The sequence below is a fragment of the Myodes glareolus genome, chromosome 9, assembly GCF_982192425.1.
Source record: "Myodes glareolus chromosome 9, mMyoGla1.1, whole genome shotgun sequence".
Lineage (NCBI taxonomy): Eukaryota > Metazoa > Chordata > Mammalia > Rodentia > Cricetidae > Myodes > Myodes glareolus.
In genome coordinates, this window is record NC_142034.1 from 28,170,940 (window position 1) to 28,190,084 (window position 19,145).

The window sequence follows — 19,145 nt, forward strand, 5'->3', positions numbered from 1 at the left end:
GATTCTTAAGTTGCATCTCAGGCCCACAGCAGGAAGACAGTCACCCTTTCAAGGCCCATCCTCTTGAGCAAGGGGCATCTCTGTCTCCATCACTCTGCCTGGGCAGGACCGTGCTGGCCCTCTAGCCCTGGGGTGGGAGCACTGGGCCAAGTTCACCCCTCTCTTCCTCCCTCACAGCCAGTCCCCCCAGCCTCCCACAGGGATGAGGACCTTCAACTGCAGCTGGCTCTGAGCCTGAGCCGGCAGGAGCATGAGAAGGTAGTACAGGGGCAAACTCGCCCAGGCCACAGGTGCCTACCACGATTCGGTGACGGTGAAGGCATTGGTGGCGGATCATGGGGCACTAATCAGCTTCTCTGCTGCACTAATTTGGGTGCCTCCCACCTGCTCTCTGCTGACCCCAATACCGTGCTCATGCCCTACCTGTCCCTCCTGCAGGGGGTGAGGTCCTGGAAGGAAGATGACTCTCCAGTGGCGAATGGCGCAGAACCTGCTGGCCATCGGCGGCGGGACAGAGAGCCTGGGAGAGAAGAGAGAAAGGAGGAGGAGAAGCTGAAAACTAGTCAGGTAGACAATGGGCTGAGGAGCGCCGCTCCACCAGGACTGGATGTAGCCGAGTTGGCATCTGTGCACTAAGTGGGAAATGAAGGTGGCCGGGAACACAGCAGGGGTTGGTGAAGCGAAGTGGCCTATCAGAGCCATGATAGAGACACCTTGCGCTTCCTGCCACTGAATGACTTGGGACATAGGACTGGCCTCAGCTTCCTTTTTTGCACAGTGGGTGTTTTGGACGGTTCCAGCTCTCACACTGTAGGATCACGTGATACCATGGGTCTGGATTAGGAGCTGGTTCAAGCCCATGGTGCAGCAAATAGGTTCCCTGGGAAGGGGAGCAGGTGGCCACTGAAAGCAAGATAATTTTCCCAGGTTATTCATTCTGTCCTTGGGGTGCCCCTCTCTTCTTCCTCTCTTGTGTCTGTGGTGGCCAGTTTCTCTTGAGTACTGGGCTAGGGAAATAGACTCATTCCGCCCCCTCAAAAAAAAAAATCCATCAGTCTAGAGTACCCCTTTCTGTTGGTCTGGGATCTCTCTGACTATGTAACTATGTAACTCTGGGCAAGCCATTTCCTCTCTCTGGGCTTCAGCTAGTTGGCTCATCTGTCAAATAGGTACATTACCTACCTAACAGGTTGTTATGAGATGGGAAATTGGATGGATGAGGAAGCGTTTTATAAATGGGAATTGCTGATCAGAGGTGAGGGGTCATTAAAAGATGCCTGTGCAGTGAAGAAAAGAGGGGAATGAGTTGGCATTGGCTCAGGCCTCCCCTCCCTCTGGGCCCCACCCACTTCTGAGCCATGGTTGCCTCTCACCTCCACAGTCTTCCATCCTGGACTTGGCTGACATCTTCGCACCTGCCCCAGCCCTGCCTTCCACACACTGCTCTGCTGACCCATGGGACATCCCAGGTGAACATGCAGGGCTTCAAGAGCCCCCCCCCTCCTCAGACTGGCCTCTAACAGCCTCCTCCTTCCAGCCACTTACCGGCAAATCACCTCCTCTCTATAACTGAGGATCAGTGTGCTGCCTCTGGGAGAGGGTCTTGCTGTAAGGGGGGGGCGGATCTGCAGATCTTAGCTCCTGGGAAGCTCTACAGAGGGCCTAGTTGCCCTCACTGACTAGCCAAGCCCTGACGAGGCCAATACTCCCAGGTTTGGGGGGGTCCAAGTTCCTGGGCTTATTTGTTAAACATGAACTTGAGAGTGCCACTGGCTCCCAAGTTAGCATCCCACTTGTGAAGTGGGTACCACCATCCAACCTGGGCTGGGCAAATGAGAAGGGGCCTGGACAAAGGATGTGGGAGTGTTGGGATAATGTCAGTGCTATCTCCCTCTCCTCTACAGGTCTCAGGCCGAACACTGAGCCAAGTGGCTCTTCCTGGGGACCTTCGGCAGACCCCTGGTCTCCAGTTCCTTCTGGACATGCTCTGTCCCGAAGCCAGCCTTGGGATTTGCCTCCTACTCTTTCCTCTTCCGAGCCCTGGGGCAGGACCCCAGCGCTGCCTGCTGGATCCCCCGTTGCAGACCCCTGGGCACCAAGCTCCCCCAATCGCAAACTCCCCAGCACTGGAACAGACCCTTGGGGGGCCTCTCTGGAGACCTCTGACACCTCTGGTAAGTGGAGGGCACATGGGTGAGAAGCTGGGGACTCCTGGGTCCCCTTCCCTCCACTACCAAGAACAATCTATGGTGAGAAGGTCATATCTCAGACCCATCTCTACCCCTTTCTCTAACTCACTCTATTTCTCTCTTTCTTCCGACTAGCTCTAGGTGGTGCCTCGTCCTTTGACCCATTTGCCAAACCTCTAGAATCCACAGAGCCGAAGGAGAGCCTGGACGGTGCCCAGGCCCTGGCCATGGGGAAGTCTATCAGTCCTGTGGGTGAGTAAGAGGCCGCGGGGATACAGCTGTTTGGTCTGGGGGGCAGGGGGACTCAAAGGGCACCCACCTCTGCCTTCTTCCTTCCCCGCCGCCGAACTGATCACCTTTCTTTCAGAACTAGACCCATTTGGAGACACCAGTCCCAGTTGTAAGCAAAATGGCATGAAGGACTCCGAAGCCCTTGACCTGGGTGTTCTAGGGGAGGCACTACAGCCAGGAAAGGAGGCGCGCCCCTGCCGGACTCCGGAGTCCTTCCTGGGCCCCTCCGCCTCTTCTTTGGTCAACCTGGACTCACTAGTCAAGACACCCCTGGCTGCAAGGACCCGGAACCCCTTCCTGACAGGTAGAACCCTGGCCTGGTGTCTGGGACCCCGATGGGCAGTGCCACTCCCGCCGCCGTTGCAAAGCCCCTTATTCTCTGTTCTCTCGCCCGCCCGCAGGTCTGGGTGCTCCGTCCCCGACCAACCCGTTTGGCGCGGGCGAGCAGGGCAGGCCGACCCTGAATCAGATGCGCACCGGCTCGCCCGCGCTGGGTCTGCCGATGGGACCCGTCGGGGCGCCCTTGGGCTCCATGACCTACAGCGCCTCCTTGCCCCTCCCGCTCAGTAGCGTGCCGGTCGGCACGACCCTCCCCGCCTCGATCAGCGTCTTCCCGCAAGCCGGAGCCTTCGCCCCGCCGCCCGCGAGCCTGCCTCAGCCTCTGCTACCCACGTCCGGCCCGGCGGGACCGCTGCCCCCGCAGGCTGGCACCAATCCCTTCCTTTGAGACGCTTCGGCGGCTGCGCGTGAGGCCACGCCTCCTCGAGGGCGGTCGTGCACGTTGAGCATTGATCCAGGCTCCTGAGGACCCCTGACAGATCCTGGACAAGCTAGGGACTGACATCTAGGGGACGAAGACTACACCCGCCTAATAAAGACTGGAATCGACGTCCTCAGCTCTTACCAAGTGGACTTTTTGACGGGTGTGGCAGCTGGGTCTGTACCACAGCACTGATTACCAGCCGAGGCGGAAACCACTTGGCAGTCTGAATTCCCTCAGAACCCTCTCAACCCCCCATTCCCATCTTGTGTCGGCCTGGTGCCTTTCTTCCCTACGCTCTCACTCATTCAGGCATCCATCCACTGTCACACATGGGATACCCTGCTAGCAAGGGGGTAACAGCATTTGCTCATTCTTTGATGCGCGATATACCTTAGGCAGAGAATTTCAGGTAATCATATTGCAAGGCGCCTCCGCAGTTATACTGTTACTCAGGACTTCAGTGTTTGTAGGGCCCTACCCAAGCTGAGCATGCAGTGCTCCTTGTCCAAAACTGGGTTAAGAATTTCAGAACACAGTTGGATGGATATGGTGACACATACCTGTCATCCCAGCACTTGAAGGAGGCTGAGGCATGAGAATCCTGAGTTCAAGGCCAGCCTGGGCTCATTTTCTTTTTTCTTTTTAAATTAAGACAAGGACAGGAGAACGGTAAACTAACCCTCCCAAGTGAGGTGGCATAGGTCTTTCTTACTACTCCTGTTTAATAATAGCCAGTTGAAGCTTTGAGGGGTACAGTGGCATGCTCATAAAACTGGAGTGACGTGGGGGCAGGGGTTCAGAGTCAGACAGTCCGGCTGTCTGTGCCGGACCAGGTTTAATTCAGCAAACACTGACTGATTGTCTTGGACAAAATGCTGGACTCACCCAGGGGAACCAAGGAGGTCTGAACCCACATCTTCCAGGAGCTAGGAGGGCAGCAAGGTAGACATACCAGTAACACTGGATACAGCTTCGGCATAACCAGCCATGGGGAGCCCCCTTATCTTATGTCTGACTTTATCATCTTAAATCCAACCCTGCCCCTGCCCCTTCACCAGTACTGAAGGGAGCCACCTTGACCCCCAGAGGTCTGGCCCTCTGGAGGGTTGTTGCAGCATGTAGAAAACCAAACACGGGCTGGCCCTGGTCTTCTGGGGGTTGCTATGGTTATCCATATGCACCCAGGACCCAGGACCTGACCTATCAGGGAGCCTGATGCTGGTCCCATCTCTTTGGGGTCACAGAATGCACCTGGGTTTTCTCAGCCTAAAGCACCACCGCTGGTGGAGGTGGCACAGTATCCTGCCCTTCCTGGGTACATGGGCAGGAACTAGTCTGCTCATAAGGGAGGGAGGCCACAAGACTGCTGCAAGCAGGAAGGGCAAGGGCAGCTGCTGGGAGGTCAGCTGGGCCTGCCAAGCTCTGCTCCAGGGCTGGACTTAATGATAATCGCTTGGTAATGAGTGGTTAGGCACTCCTGAGTAAATTACTTTACCTCTGTCTATGCCTCTGTTTCCTTACTTGCGAGAGTTCCTTGTGGGTTTACTATGCAGATGCTCCCAGACCAGTGAGTCTTCTGTCTTCTGACCCACCCAAACCCAGGAGGGCCAGTGCTTCTTGGCCCCAGGGTTCTGCTACTCCCCCATACCTCTGCCCCTCCACCCCCGGAGCCCCGAAGAACAGGTTGGTGGCCTTGCTTCCTGGAGCTACTAGGCTCGCCTTCCTCCCCAAGGCTGGCACTCTGCTCTGCCCTGTCTGGGGCACTCCCCATTCCCAGCATTCTTTCCTCATGGCTCAGTTCCCACCCCAGTTCCATATTAACTCCCTGGTTCGGACCTCTCATCCACCTTCATGATGCCATCACCCCAAATCCTTGGCACTCATGACAGGGCTCTTGCCCTCCCTTGGGCACGGCTCTTCCGGCACTGAAGCATGTGACCTAGGGCAGTGCCCACCCACTCCCACCCGTTTGTTGCCCTCATCCTCTGACTCTGCATCAGGAGCCCTGTCTCTCCTCTAGGTCTTCAGATCAATTCCTTCCAGCCAGTTCTTGCCCACCAATGTATAGCCTCCTTGACTTCATCCCTTTTGAAATCAAACCCATTGTTTTTCCTCTTTCCCTTTCCTAGCTGGGGGGGCTGCCTGCTCTTTGCCCCATGTCACCCAGACAACTCTCACCAGCAGAAGGCCCAGCTTGCTAAATCCAGAGAACATTTGTCTTTTCTCTTTAGGCACTTTATTCTGTTCTACAGTGTGCGTGCTTGTGCATGGTATGTGTGTGTGTGTGTGTGTGTGCACGCGCATGCATGCACATGGGCACATGTATGTGGGTGGATACCAGAGGACTAAGAGTCATTCCTCAGGTACCTTCACCTTTTGAGACAGGGTTTCTTTTCCTTTCTCTCTCTCTCTCTCTCTCTCTCCTTCTCTCTCTCTCTTAAGTGTATTGGTGTTTTGCCTGCTTATGTCTGTGCACCACATGCATAAACTGAATTCAGCTGTGAGCTACCATATGGATGCTGTGAATTGAACCTGGGTCCTCTGGAAAAAGAGCCAGTGTTGTCAACTATCAGGCCATCTTTCCAGCCCAAGACGTGATCTCTTATTGACCCGGAACTTTGCTAAGTAGACCAGGCTAGGTCAGTGAATTCCAGGGATGCATCTAGCTCTGCCTTCGCCTTCCCATTGCTGAGATCACAAGCACAATGCTGCTGTTTTTGTTTAGCTTTTTATGGGTTCTGGGGTTGGAACTCAAGTCCTTTATTGACTGAGCTACCCCTTCCCCATGCTTCCCCCTCTACCACACCCCCTCTTTCAGACAAGGTCTTTCTTTGAAGCTCACGTTGGCCTTGAACTCATGCTCCTTGTGTCTCGGCTTTCAGCCTCAACTTCTCCCCTTAGCCTCCTAAGCGCTGAGATGTACAGGTGTGTATTACCATACCTAGCTGCTCTTTAGGTCCCTGTAGCTCTGCTTCCGGGATGCAAATGTCTCTGAGGCTATGCATGGGCCCCACTGTGTCATCAACATTCAAGGTATATGGGCCCCTACTCAGCTCTCTGCTCCCAATATGCTATTTCCTCAATGGCTCACTACACAGAAGATCCTTTCCTTTCTATTCATTAAACCTTGTCACCTCTTTTCTACATGGACATCTCAAAGGCATTAAGACCAATAGGCCCAAAATGTCCTCATGACCTCCTCCGTCTCCATACTCTTCAGAGAAAGACCTCACTCTTTATGTTGACTCTGACACCCTCTCGTCTCTGTAACTTTACTCCATCCCCTGGCAAGCCTCCTGTCTCCCCTGGGTGCTGCCATGACCTCCTCACTACCCCTGCTTCCACTCTCTCTCCTTTCCAGTGTGTTCCCTACCAGAGAAACCTGGAGCGCAGACCTAAGGGGCTGCTTTCCTGATTTAAGCCCCTCAACAGCTTTCTTCTGTCATCAAAACTCCCTTCCTCCCCTGAAGATGTGACCATGCACTGGATCACCTGTGTAGCTTGTATGAGATCCTGGGCTCCATCCCTAGCAATCCCCTCTTTCTCAGAATCGAACTAGTCCTACCCACTTCCCTAACCTCCCTTGTCAGCCTGACACAACTAGAGTCATTTTGGGAGCAGGAACTTCGAATGAGAAAACGCACCATAGGCTTGTCCTCACCTTGTGGGCAAGCCTGTGGTTCATTTTCTTGATTGATGTTTGAGGGACCGGTTCACGATGGGCAATGCCACCCCTGGGTTGGTGGTCCTGGGTGCTGTAAAAATACAGGCTGAGCAATCTATGGAGAGCAAGCCAGTAAGCAGTGTTCCTCGATGGCTTCTGCTGTGGTTCCTGTCTCCAGGTTCCTGCTTTGAATTCCAGCCCTGATGGATTGGCTGGTTTTGTGTGTCAACTTGACACAAGCTGGAGTCATCAGAGGAAGGAGCCTCAGCTGAGGAAGTGCCTCCTTGAGATCCAGTTGTAAGGCATTTTCTCATTTAGTGATCAATGGGGGAGGGCCCAACCCATGGTGGGTGGCGCCATTCCTGGGCCACTGGTCCCGGGTTCTGGAAGAAGGTGGGCTGAGCAAGATGGGGGAGCAAACCAGTTAGCAACTCCCCTCCATGACCTCTGTATCATCTCCTGCCTCCAGGATCCTGCTGTGTTTGAGTTCCTGTCCTGACCTTCCTCAGTGATGAACAGCAAAGCCAAATAAACCCTTTCCTCCCCAACTTGTCTTTTCGCCATGGTGTTTTGCCGCAGCAGTAGAAACCCTAAGACATGCGACTTCCCTTTGATGATGGACTGTGATGTGGAAGTATAAGGATGAAATAAACCCTGTCCTCCCCAAGTTGCTTCTGGGCATGGTGTTCCATCACAGCAATAGAAACCAGCCTCCTTTACCTTTACCTGTCCGCCTCTGTTACCTGTCTTTTTACTCTTCGCCCTCCAGCCGTGCTGGCCTTCCGCTGTTCTCCAGTCCCAACTCCCATCCCACAGGATCCTTAAATCTTCTGTGCCTTCTGCTACTTCTCTTACCCACTACAGGGTCTCTCTCAGTCTTTATAGTTACTGCATAAGTAGGACTTCCTCGGCCAAGCTTTCCTGCTTGTCCCGTCTACCAGATAAAGTCTCTTGCTAGATTATACCCACTCAAGGTGCTTGTCACAGTGTGTGACTGAATATTTACTGGCTATAGACTGAATAAAGGCTAAGAAGGAACACACTGGTGTCCAGTGCCTGGTATAGTAGAGAACAGTGGACACGACCCTGGCTAAATAAAGCAAATGAAGCAAGTGCATAGGGCATGCAATAGGACGCATTGGGTCAGGGTCATCATCCAGGGAAGGCTTCCTGCAGTGGTAGGACCTTGAGATGGGCTGCCTGAACCAAGCAAATTTTGCTGCCCGAGCAAATCCTCCAGTTGGAGCCTCGTTTCTCGCTTGTGAAAGGGGCAAGGGTTAGGCACAATGATAGGATTCTCTGAGATCTCACGCCCTCCCAAGGGCGAGGGTAATTTTTCCCGCCAGCACTTTAAAACTAACTCATTTTATTCCAATGTTAGGTACGGAACCTGAATGAGCTTCAAAAGCACGGCAGGTCTGTATTTCTGCGCTCTACCGCCGGGCGGCGCTCGGAGACCAGCCACAGTGCCCGAGACTTGGCGAGGATCGGGCTCTGGGTCCGCCCCTCGCAACTACCGCCCGATCTGGAGCAGCCATACTGGGAGTGCTGGCCTGACTGGGCCCTAGCCTCCGGGTCTCCCTGCGTGGGGCTGAGCCTCGCCTCTCGCTGCAGGTATGAGCAGGTCACTGCAACATGCCTTGCGCCTGTGGGGCTCGCGATTGTCTCTCAGGCACCGGTCTGTGGTGTCTGCTGAGATCTTTCTGCATGCCTGGCCCTCCCCAACACAATCTGTTCCTTGGTTCCAGCAGGAAGGCTTCCTTTCTTTGCCTCCCCTTATCTACTGCCGGGCTAGCTCAGGTTAGCTCTGGGTCTACCTTAACACCACCTCTAGGAAGCCTTTTTAGAATGCTTTCTGTCACAGCCTTAGGTTGCTGCGACTGGCCTGTTATTATTTAACTGCGTTCCCAGGGCCACTCTCGGGCTGAACTCCCTGAGACAGGCCTATTTGATTCTCTGGGTGTTCTGTGGGTGTGGATAGTTCAAGACCTGGTCCCACAGAGTGTCCTGTGCTCTGTTTTTGGTTGTTGTGGCTTAGCCATCCCTACCTACTTCCTCTGGTTGTCCTTCACCTGGCCCAGTCCCAGACCTGCAACAGACACTGGCAGTAGCCCCTCCCTTTTACAGGTCACCCACATGCGTGCTAGGGATGCCTGCAGTGCAACCACCCCAGGGAGGGGCCCTGCATTGGTGGCAGAACCCAGCTGGAAGGACCATTCTACTCATTGTGACCCGCCGTGACCTCACAGATAGCCTACTTACTGCCAGGTCTGAGAAGCTGGGGGAGCCTAACCTGGCAGGGAGCCCCCAATGAGCCACCTTTCCTCACCACCCCCAAAACATAAGGGGGAGCACAAAGGCCACGGTCTCCCCCGTGGTTCAGAAAGGTGAGCTGGGCTGAGAGTAGGACCTCCTGAGCCTGGGAGGAGTTGAGCTGGTTGGGGTGGGCAAGGGAGAAGCGGTCCTCGTTTATGTGACCTCTCTGCCTACCCTAGGGGTAGCTCCTCCCGGGACAAGGACCGAAGTGCTACAGTTAGTAATTCAGTGCCCATGCCTGCTGGAGGAAAGGCTAGCCGGACCAGCTGTACTCCGCCCGCACCTCAGAAGGCCCCCAACCGCCTAATCCACGAGAAGTCACCGTACCTCCTGCAGCATGCCTACAACCCTGTGGATTGGTGAGTTCTGGTGGACTGGTAAGGGCCCAAGCTCCTCTGAGTTTCCCAAGGCTGCCAAGTGATGCCTCTTCCTGTTGGACTTAGGTACCCTTGGGGACAGGAAGCCTTCGACAAGGCCAAAAAAGAAAACAAGCCAATTTTCCTCTCAGGTATACACCCACCTTCCCCAGTATGGGGTTCAGCGACAGGCAGTAGGTTGGGGGTGGTCCTCTGGGTCCCAGCGACCCTTTCCTGTCCTATTGCCCCTCTTCCATCCTAGTGGGGTATTCCACCTGCCACTGGTGTCATATGATGGAGGAGGAGTCCTTCCAGAATGAAGAGATCGGGCGCTTGCTCAATGAGGACTTTGTCAGTGTGAAAGTGGACCGAGAGGAGCGGCCAGATGTGGACAAAGTGTATATGACTTTCGTGCAGGTGAGCCATCTCTGGTGGCAGTCTCGTCACACCTGTGTATGACAGCTCCCCTAACCTTGACCCTCTGCCTTTCAGGCCACCAGCAGTGGAGGGGGCTGGCCGATGAATGTGTGGCTGACCCCGAGCCTCCAGCCATTTGTCGGGGGCACCTACTTCCCACCAGAGGATGGTTTGACTCGAGTTGGCTTCCGAACAGTGTTGATGAGAATCCGCGAGCAGGTTGGTGGATATCAGGGAGGGGAGATGCCCGCGTCCAGGTTGAGGGACCACGGAGCCCACGGCACGTGCTGACCTCCGGCTGTGTGTTCACCTCCGGTAGTGGAAACAGAACAAGAACACCCTTCTGGAAAACAGCGAGCGTGTCACCACAGCCCTTCTGGCTCGATCTGAGATCACCATGGGTGACCGACAGCTGCCGCCCTCCGCTTCTACCATGAACAGCCGCTGCTTCCAGCAACTGGATGAAGGCTATGATGAGGAGTATGGCGGTTTTGCTGAGGCCCCCAAGTTTCCCACACCTGGTCAGTGACCTCTGACCTATATAATGACTGTCTTGGCTTAGATAAGTGACTCAGTGACCCTGGTCTGTCTTGTGTGGCTGGGCGACTCAGTACCTTTCTGGTCCCCAGTAGACCAATGCTAACCTGATCTCTGACTAGGGCAATGACCTGTGTCCTCTGAGTGGATGGTGAAAGTTTCCCCCTTTCAGTCTGACAGAGACGGATGGATCAGAGACTGCCTGACTTTCTCACCCTCCTCTTCCTGTTCCACAGTGATCCTGAGCTTCTTGTTCTCCTATTGGCTCAGTCACCGGGTCACCCAGGATGGCTCTCGGGCTCAGCAGATGGCCTTGCATACCCTGAAAATGATGGCCAACGGGGGCATCCGGGACCATGTGGGGCAGGTGAGGGGGAGGCCAGGTTCCCTGGAGGGGCGGCAGGGATGGTGACAGAGGCTGAGATCAACCTGGCCCTCCGTCCTGCCTGACACAGGGCTTTCACCGGTACTCCACGGACCGCCAGTGGCACATCCCCCACTTTGAGAAGATGCTCTATGATCAGGCACAGCTATCGGTGGTCTATTCCCAGGCCTTCCAGGTGACTCTTACCCCTAACCTCAACCCTAGCTACCAGTCCCACAGCCTTCCAGGTAACTGTGGCTTCCTCCTAATTTCAATCCACAATTCCTTATCACATCCTGGATACCTGAGCTTCCCTCCGGTCACTTTTCTGGGTGACTATCCTCTATTGAATCTGAGCCACCCCAGTGACTTCTATTTACAGCCTCCCATCCCCTACAGATCTCTGGTGATGAATTCTACTCTGATGTGGCCAAAGGCATCTTGCAGTATGTGAGCCGAAGTCTGAGCCATCGGGTGCGTGTCCACTGAGGCGGTGGGGGGGGGGGCCTTGTTGCAGGAGGGCTTTGGGTGGTGACCTTCCAATTCTCCTATTCCCACAGTCCGGAGGTTTTTATAGTGCCGAGGATGCCGATTCTCCTCCAGAGCGGGGCATGAAGCCAAAAGAGGGTGCGTTCTACGTGTGGACAGTCAAAGAGGTCCAACAGCTGCTCCCAGAGCCTGTGGGAGGCGCCAGCGAGCCACTGACCTCAGGCCAGCTCCTAATGAAGCATTATGGACTCAGTGAGGCAGGCAATATCAACTCCACTCAGGTGAGGACTTCCCGGAACACAGGAGGAGGACCCCAGGCCCACCGACTACAGGGGTTCCTTCTGACTTAAGGCTGTTTTTCTCAGGACCCCAAGGGGGAGCTGCACGGCCAGAATGTTCTAAAAGTGCGGTATTCGCTGGAGCTGACTGCAGCCCGCTTTGGCCTAGAGGTAGAAGCTGTGAGCACATTGCTCAGCACAGGGCTGGAGAAGCTCTTCCAGGCCCGGAAACATCGACCAAAAGCACACCTGGACAGCAAGATGCTGGCTGCCTGGAACGGTGGGGTGACCCTCTCTAAGGCCTGATCCTATTTGCCAAGCCCCCTTCTATCAGCACATTCTTTCCCCCTAGGTGTCTTTATATTTTGAATTAGAAAGGAATAGTGCAGATTTACAGGCCAAGTAATCTGCCTGGGCTTGGCCCTTGGAGCCTCAGGTGGGTGTCCCTGGAGAACTCTTGTTGGCCTCTTACCACCCCTGGCCTCTCTTCTCTCCAGGCCTGATGGTGTCTGGCTTTGCTGTAACGGGGGCTGTCCTGGGCATGGATAAGTTGGTCACCCAGGCCACCAACGGCGCCAAATTCCTCAAGCGGCACATGTTTGACGTGGCCAGTGGCCGCCTGAAGCGGACATGTTATGCAGGCACCGGGGGAGCGGTGGAGCACAGGTAGGGGGTTGGGTAGGCCAAGGGGCCATCTTATGTGATTCCAAGCCCTGTTCTTCCCCTTCAATTGCCTGATCAGTCGCTACTCTGCCGTGTGCACACTCAATACTCCTGGACCCCTTGACTCTTTTGGGAAACGGGCTAACTGTAGCCTTAAGAGAGGTGGGTGTTGAGGATTGACAGAGAGAAGACAACTGTCTTGTCTGCTTCTTCCTGGGCCTGCCCTCAAACTTTTCCTTCTCTCCTGTATCCCTAGTAACCCACCCTGCTGGGGCTTCCTGGAGGACTATGCCTTCGTGGTGCGGGGCCTACTGGACCTGTATGAGGCCTCACAGGAGAGCTCGTGGCTCGAGTGGGCTCTGCGCCTGCAGGACACACAGGACAGGCTCTTCTGGGATTCCCGAGGTGGTGGTTACTTCTGCAGTGAGGCTGAGCTGGGAGCAGACCTGCCTCTTCGTCTAAAGGACGGTCAGTGTGGTTGTGGGCCAGCCCTTGGTCCTAGTCAGGGCCGGGCATTTCCTGAGGGGGGTTCCTGACTTCATGGCTTTAGTCTGTGTGACTTTGGTAGTCACCTGATATTTTTGAACCTGCTTCTTAATATTCCCACGAGTGTAGTAGCAGTGTTTCCCCAGGGTCAATGGAGAGGTGGCTCTAGCTGTCCTGTGAGCATGCAGTGGTCTTTGAAACCCACGGATTCACTTGTTAAACAAGAATGCTCTTGGTCTCTGCCTGCAGGAAGTTTGCAGTGTGTGGTAGGAGCCGAGGACTGACAACCAGCAAGAGTATAAAATGTAACACACCCCCAGAACGTTGAGCTCACGGTAGACCTGTGGGACAGGTGTCAACCAGGAGGAGCTGTGTGGTCAGGGAGGCCCTTAGGAGAGAGTTTAGGCAGAAGAGACAGTCCAGGAGAGCCCTAGGGGATAGGCCGAGTGACGGAAGACTAAGAGACTGGGAGTGGTGTGGGAGGAGGCTGCAGATGCTGGAGTAAGGAAGTGAGGGCTCAGGGGTGGAAGAGGGTTCTGACCTGCTCTGGCTTGAGTGTAAAGAGGTCACTCTGTCAATAGTGGAGTAGATTAGGAACACGGGAATCAGGGTGACCCATCAAGAGGACTGGTGTTTAGTTTTTGTGGTACTGCTGAAAGCAGCCAGGGGTAGCACCTGAAGAGGGGGACATGGAGGGATTGGGGCCTGTTCGGGCAGCAGCCCAGAAGGGTGTGTAGACGGATTAGAAAATGTGAAGGAGTTGAGTGCCTCCCTGTCCCCAGCAGTCAGTAGCTAGAAAAGGGCATTATTAATGAGGTAAGGAAACCTGAATACCCACAGCTCGGCAGGATAGAGGGGTCTGAGAAAAAAATGAAAGAAAAAAGAAAAAGAAAAGAAAGAAAAATAGCCAGGCCGTGGCGGTGGCACATGCCTTCAATCACAGCACTTGGGAGGCAGAGGCAGGTGAATTTCTGTGAGTTAGATGCCAGCTTGGTCTACAGATACAGAGTGAGTTCTAGGACAGCCAGGACTATTTCACAGAGAAACCCAATCTCATAAAACAAAACAAAAAACGAACAAACAATCAGACCAACAATGCATGTACTTCTTCATCCTACCCCTGAACCTCATAACCCAGTCTCAGGGCAGAGTCCTGAAACTCAGTGACCGTCCCCCTTGTGCCACCTCCTGTCCCTTGCAGACCAGGATGGCGCAGAGCCCAGTGCCAACTCTGTGTCTGCCCACAACCTGCTTCGGTTGCATGGCTTCACTGGCCACAAGGATTGGATGGACAAGTGTGTGTGCCTGTTGACAGCCTTCTCAGAGCGCATGCGCCGCGTCCCGGTGGCGTTGCCTGAGATGGTCCGTGCCCTCTCAGCTCAACAGCAGACTCTCAAGCAGGTAGGGAGGTGGTTATATGTGGACTGAGACCCAGACCAGGAGGGCAACGGGTTATGGGGGCCATGAGTGGAGCTCCAGTGCTCTCCCTAAAGCTCACTTACATATATGTAGGTGCTTACATATATGTAAGGTCGGGGGTCTTCTATCTGTGGAGTGGAGGTGTCTGTAGAAAGGTAGTGTCAGAGGAGACAGGCCTCTAGCCCAGGGACATGCCTGTGACGGTTTGTCACTGGGCTGTCTTGAGTATAAAGGCAAAACTGAAGGGACTAAATATGGGTTCCTGGTGGCTGGGTGGCTGGTGAAGTGTTTCTCTGTAAGGCCCCACATGGTGGTCTGATTAATTCTGTTCCTTTGTGCTTTATTGTTGTGCCAACTCTTTAGTGTACACCACACACACACAGACACACACACACACACACAGACACACACAGACACACACACATGTTTTTCTGGCTTGTGGCCTGGTGTGGGTCAGAGTGTTTTGCCTCAGGTTTGCCTCTGAATACTTGTGAGTGCATATGTGTGCAAGTATGTTTGTGTGTATTTATATGTGTGGCATCCACTGACTTTGGGCATCTGCTGTGCATGTATATAACTATTCTGTGCTTCTTGGTATGTTGTGTACCATCCAGTCTCCCAAATACCCTCCCCCCAGGTTTGTATAGCCAGCGCAATGTATGGCATTGCTGCTTGTGTGCATTCCTGTGTGTGTATGTCAGTGTGTGGTTTGCGTGTTTCTGTTTGCCAAGCATTAAATCTGATGAATCCTCCTGGTGGCTGAGGTGGGTCCTTTCCCTTCTTAGGGACACTGGGTGGGTGGAGGAAGGACGGGGAGGTCCTGGCAGATCTGGGGCCTAGCTTCTCCCTTTCTGACACTGGATGACTTTCCTGTTCTGGCCAGATTGTGGTCTGTGGAGACCCCCAGGCCAAGGACACCAAGGCCCTGATACAGTGCGTCCACTCCATCTACATCCCTAACAAGGTACACATCCCTGTGAAGTTGGGTTCACCCTCTGCCTCCCTTTGTTGCGTCTCCCTACTCGGCTTCCGACATCCTGCCTTTTGGAGGCTTGGGGGAGAGGTCAAGTCCCACTGGGCTCTCCCGGGTGACACTCTTTGCTCTGCCACTACCCCAGGTGCTGATTCTGGCTGATGGAGACCCATCGAGCTTCCTGTCCCGACAACTGCCCTTCCTGAGCACCCTTCGACGAGTAGAAGACCGGGCCACAGTCTACGTTTTTGAAAACCAAGCCTGTTCCATGCCTATCACTGAGCCCTGTGAACTACGGAAGCTACTACACTAGTAACTGCCCAGAATCCTTTGAGCTGGGCCAGAAGGCAGAAATTTCCAGCTGACCAGAGACTTAGGCCTTGCAAGACTATCCCCTACAGCCATCACTGGGAACCCTGCCACCAGGTGATGACAGCCATTCTTGTAGCTCCCCCCATGGGCACCTGCTTACCATGAAATAAACCTAACAGTGTCCCGTGGTGACCTTGAGGCCCTAGTTTCTCTTGCTCTGGCCTGGGACCTTCCTCTGCGAGTCTCCAGCTGCCTCCTTTGTCTCCTCTCATTGCCCCTTCACCTTCCGTGGGTCACTAGTTTGATCTTGCCTCTGTCCGTGATTAATAAGCTTGAATGTAACTGAGTCAGTGGACCAAAACCAAGTACAGGAACCAGAGTGAAGACAAGGTGAATACTGGCCCAGAAAGGGAGGCCCCTGTTAGGAAGTGGCCTGTATCTGCCCATTGGTCCCTTCATTTAAAGCTAGGGAAGGGATAGAGCTCAGTATAGACTTTAATATTTAACAGAAAGACAACATTTCCGTGCACTGTAGAGTACTGTAGAAGCTACTATAACCGGAACCAAGACATTTCTTTGGGGTTACCCATTCAAGCGTAGCACCACTGCAGGAGGTCATGGTCATTCTCTGCTTCCTGCAGGACGGTCTGGGGAAGGACTCTCCTTCATGGGGAGCATCTGTTGTATTGGAAGCCCTTCCCCAAATCCATCTGACTCCTGCTGCAGAGGAAGCTGGCATCTTCCCTGGACCTCCTCCTGGCCTCTTGATGTTAGGAGATGCTCTTGAAGGCCATCCTTGACAAATGATGGTTGGAAAACTCCACAGAGTTGCTATCAGCGAAGGAAGCTGGGGGACATGCTTGGGTTGGGTAGATATATAGAATGAGGGGGTTGTGAGATTATAAAGAAACTATTTCTTTGAGGTCTGCTGAGTTTGATCATCGTCCTAGCCTACAAGCCAAGCAACATGGATAGCTGGGAGAAACTGCTAGAGAGACAAAGAAGAGTGGATGGAGGGGAGGGAGAATGTCAGCAGCAGGGAGGAATGGAGCAGGAAAAAAAAAACAACTAGAGACAGGGCATTGTCACACACACAGCTACACATGGTCACTGAGACCAGAGTTGTCACAGTCTGGGCAGCAGGCCCTTGGTGCAAGCCACCAGCCCATCTGGAGGGGATTAGCACTCCGGCCAATGAGGTCAGCTGGCCCTTTTCTTGATGGATCCCACTAAGCCTTGCCAACAAGTCAAAGACCGGACACGTGGAGCCTGCCTTGGGGGCAACAGGAAGGAAGAGTAGAGCATGGTGAGACACAGGTGGCCTTTTTGGCAGCCCCAGCACTGAATTTGGAACAATCTGGGCAGTTCATGCAGTCCCCTTGCCCCTGTGGTCCCATCGACCCTCATGAATGAGATGGTGAAGCAGGAGCCTTTAGCTCTTTGAGGCTAGCTATTGGAGGGCCAGAGTTGGTAGGAATTCAGCCTGACATTCCTGAGCGTACCAGGGTGCTTCTCCCTGGGGGCTTCAGAATGATGGCAAAGATCGCTGAGGCTGCTTCTTCCCGCCAGGAGGTAGAGGCATGGCTATAAAGGAAAGTGCATTTGGTGTTCTCCCTTCACCCTGCCTTCCTTTTGCTTCTCTCATTTCCCTTCTGCTATCAGGCAGGCACAGGGCTAAGGCATCTTGTAAATAGATTGAGGAAGGAATTACATCTCCCAAGAAGGCTGGGTTTTCCAGAGCACAGGCTGAACCTGATCCTTACTAGATGTGAAGTTGATTTAAAAGTCCCACATCGCTTCCTCTTTCTTGGCAAGTGCCACCTTACCGCCTTCCATGCCCCCTCTTCTGTCAGCAGGACTGTACTGGGGCAGCTTTTTTGTGACCTAGGTTCACAATATACATGGCCTCATGGCTTGGGAGTTATTTCATTTCCCTGAGCCCCAGATTCTTTAACTAAGAAATGGGGGTCCTATTTAATTCTTAGAGATGTGGAGGGAACCATATTGAATGCTTCCAGCATTCCTAAGTAAAAAATACCACAAATAGATGATTAATTTTGTTTTTAAGGGAACCAGTAAGCAGCAGGGGAGGGGCAAAGGCTGTAGGGACCTACAGGGGCCTGCTGAACAAGGCATATATGGGGTGCTCTAGCAAACTCAGAAGAGTGTTTAGACCATATGTAGGTCTAACTTGGTAGGAAAACTCAAGCACAAACAAAGCAGGTTTTTGTTTGTTAGTTTTGAGACAGGATTTCTCTGTGAAACCTTACCTGTTTTGGGCTGTCCTGGAACTCGCTCTGTAGACCAGGCTGGTCTCGAACTCACAGAGATCCTCCTACCTCTGTCTCCCAAGTGCTGGCATTAAAGGCATGGGCCACCACCACCAGGCTCATAAAGGAAATGTTTGTTCCTCTCTTTCCACTTGCCGGATTGAAATCATTCATCCAAAAGAAATTCACTAAGTGCCTTCTGTGTGTATGTCAAACGTTAGGCTAGGGCTTGGCTCAAGGAGCACAGCCTAGGGGCAGAAATAAGTCTCCACTCATCTCTGCCCAGACGTCCTACTGTGATGTTTCTCACCTTTGACCAAGTCAATACTGTGTCCTCAGCCAGAAAGAACAGGCTGGAGAGATGGCTCAGTGGTTATGAGCATTGGCTGCTCTTCCAGAGGACCCGGATTCAATTCCCAGCACCCACATGGCAGCTCACAACTGTAACTCAAGTTCCAGTGGCATGCAGGTCAAACACCAAAGCACATTAACAACAACAACAACAACAAAAATCTCCAGAAAAGAAGCCAGTAAGAAGGGGGTGGTGTCAGAGCTGAAACTTGGAGCATTGACGTGAAAGACTTCCTATCTTCTCTTGCCTTCTTCCTCCCTTCCACCACTCAGGTAGCAGATAGGGTCCCCTGACACCCTAGGTTGTCCTAGATGGCAGATCTCTCCACTTGCAAACTCAGGGAAGTAGGTCTCAATTTCTCCAGCTGGTGCCTGCTTGTCTCTTTTCTTGGTGTGTTCCATAACAGGGGCTGCCCAAGGATGAAGATGAGGAGCCTCTGACCACTGAAGAACTGTGGGGCTGGGCGAGGCTTGCCTCTCCGCTTCAGAGACTGGGTTATGAAAGTTCCAACCTCTAGCTGCCAACCCTAGGGCTTCAAAATGGTGGCCAAAGGGCAAGCCCACCTGGGAGGGAGGGAAGAGGCTGTCAGGTTGAAGGAGCAAGCCTTAAATAGCTCCTCTCTCCCAGAAGGGGCCCCCCGAGTTCAAGACTGGCACCTCATACTCGGAATGAGAGCAGAGACTCCCTCCAGGAGAAATAGGCACTTAGGGGATCTGCTCATTAGCATGAAATGCAAATAGGCCTGGCCTCCTTTGCACAATTCAATGCTGGGATTTGGCGAAAGGGCAGCTAGGAAGGTGACAGCGCAGCAGCGGCTCTGCCCTCTTCACTCCACCTTGGCAACTGGCCGGAGTGGGAGTTGAGATGGCCCCAAACCCATGTCGTGGTGCCAAGAGGTCTCTGGAGGATGTGTGGGTGGTACATCTTTGCCAGGGGACAACGCCTGGGAATCAGGGGCTGCAGGAGGTGGTCCGATCCACTCCTCAGCTTTTCCCGCAGTGGCTTG

At 53.7% G+C, this 19,145-nt stretch overlaps 2 protein-coding genes across 4 annotated transcripts in view; both read left to right on the forward strand.

Moving 5' to 3' along the window:
• Nucleotides 1-4,743, forward strand: part of Epn3 (epsin 3) — a 10,147-nt gene extending 5,404 nt beyond the window's left edge. For 2 of the 3 annotated variants that reach the window (XM_048446930.3, XM_048446931.3), the window contains exons 4-10: nucleotides 178-258; nucleotides 439-567; nucleotides 1,382-1,469; nucleotides 1,905-2,174; nucleotides 2,325-2,441; nucleotides 2,557-2,784; nucleotides 2,882-4,743. In XM_048446930.3, coding sequence (XP_048302887.2) covers nucleotides 178-258; nucleotides 439-567; nucleotides 1,382-1,469; nucleotides 1,905-2,174; nucleotides 2,325-2,441; nucleotides 2,557-2,784; nucleotides 2,882-3,207 — 1,239 coding nt within the window. In that variant the 3' untranslated portion in view covers nucleotides 3,208-4,743. The remainder of the gene's footprint in view (nucleotides 1-177; nucleotides 259-438; nucleotides 568-1,381; nucleotides 1,470-1,904; nucleotides 2,175-2,324; nucleotides 2,442-2,556; nucleotides 2,785-2,881) is intronic. The other variant, XM_048446932.3, reaches the window with a different exon arrangement.
• A 4,323-nt stretch (nucleotides 4,744-9,066) lies between these two features.
• Nucleotides 9,067-15,715, forward strand: Spata20 (spermatogenesis associated 20). Its single transcript, XM_048446928.3, has 16 exons — nucleotides 9,067-9,294; nucleotides 9,403-9,582; nucleotides 9,667-9,731; nucleotides 9,842-9,996; nucleotides 10,072-10,215; nucleotides 10,316-10,517; nucleotides 10,770-10,900; nucleotides 10,989-11,093; nucleotides 11,297-11,371; nucleotides 11,458-11,667; nucleotides 11,752-11,944; nucleotides 12,162-12,330; nucleotides 12,584-12,795; nucleotides 14,015-14,214; nucleotides 15,116-15,196; nucleotides 15,351-15,715. The coding sequence occupies exons 1-16, from the start codon at nucleotides 9,218-9,220 to the stop codon at nucleotides 15,516-15,518; spliced, it is 2,367 nt and encodes a 788-aa protein (XP_048302885.1). The 5' UTR covers nucleotides 9,067-9,217; the 3' UTR covers nucleotides 15,519-15,715.
• Nucleotides 15,716-19,145: the final 3,430 nt, after the last annotated feature.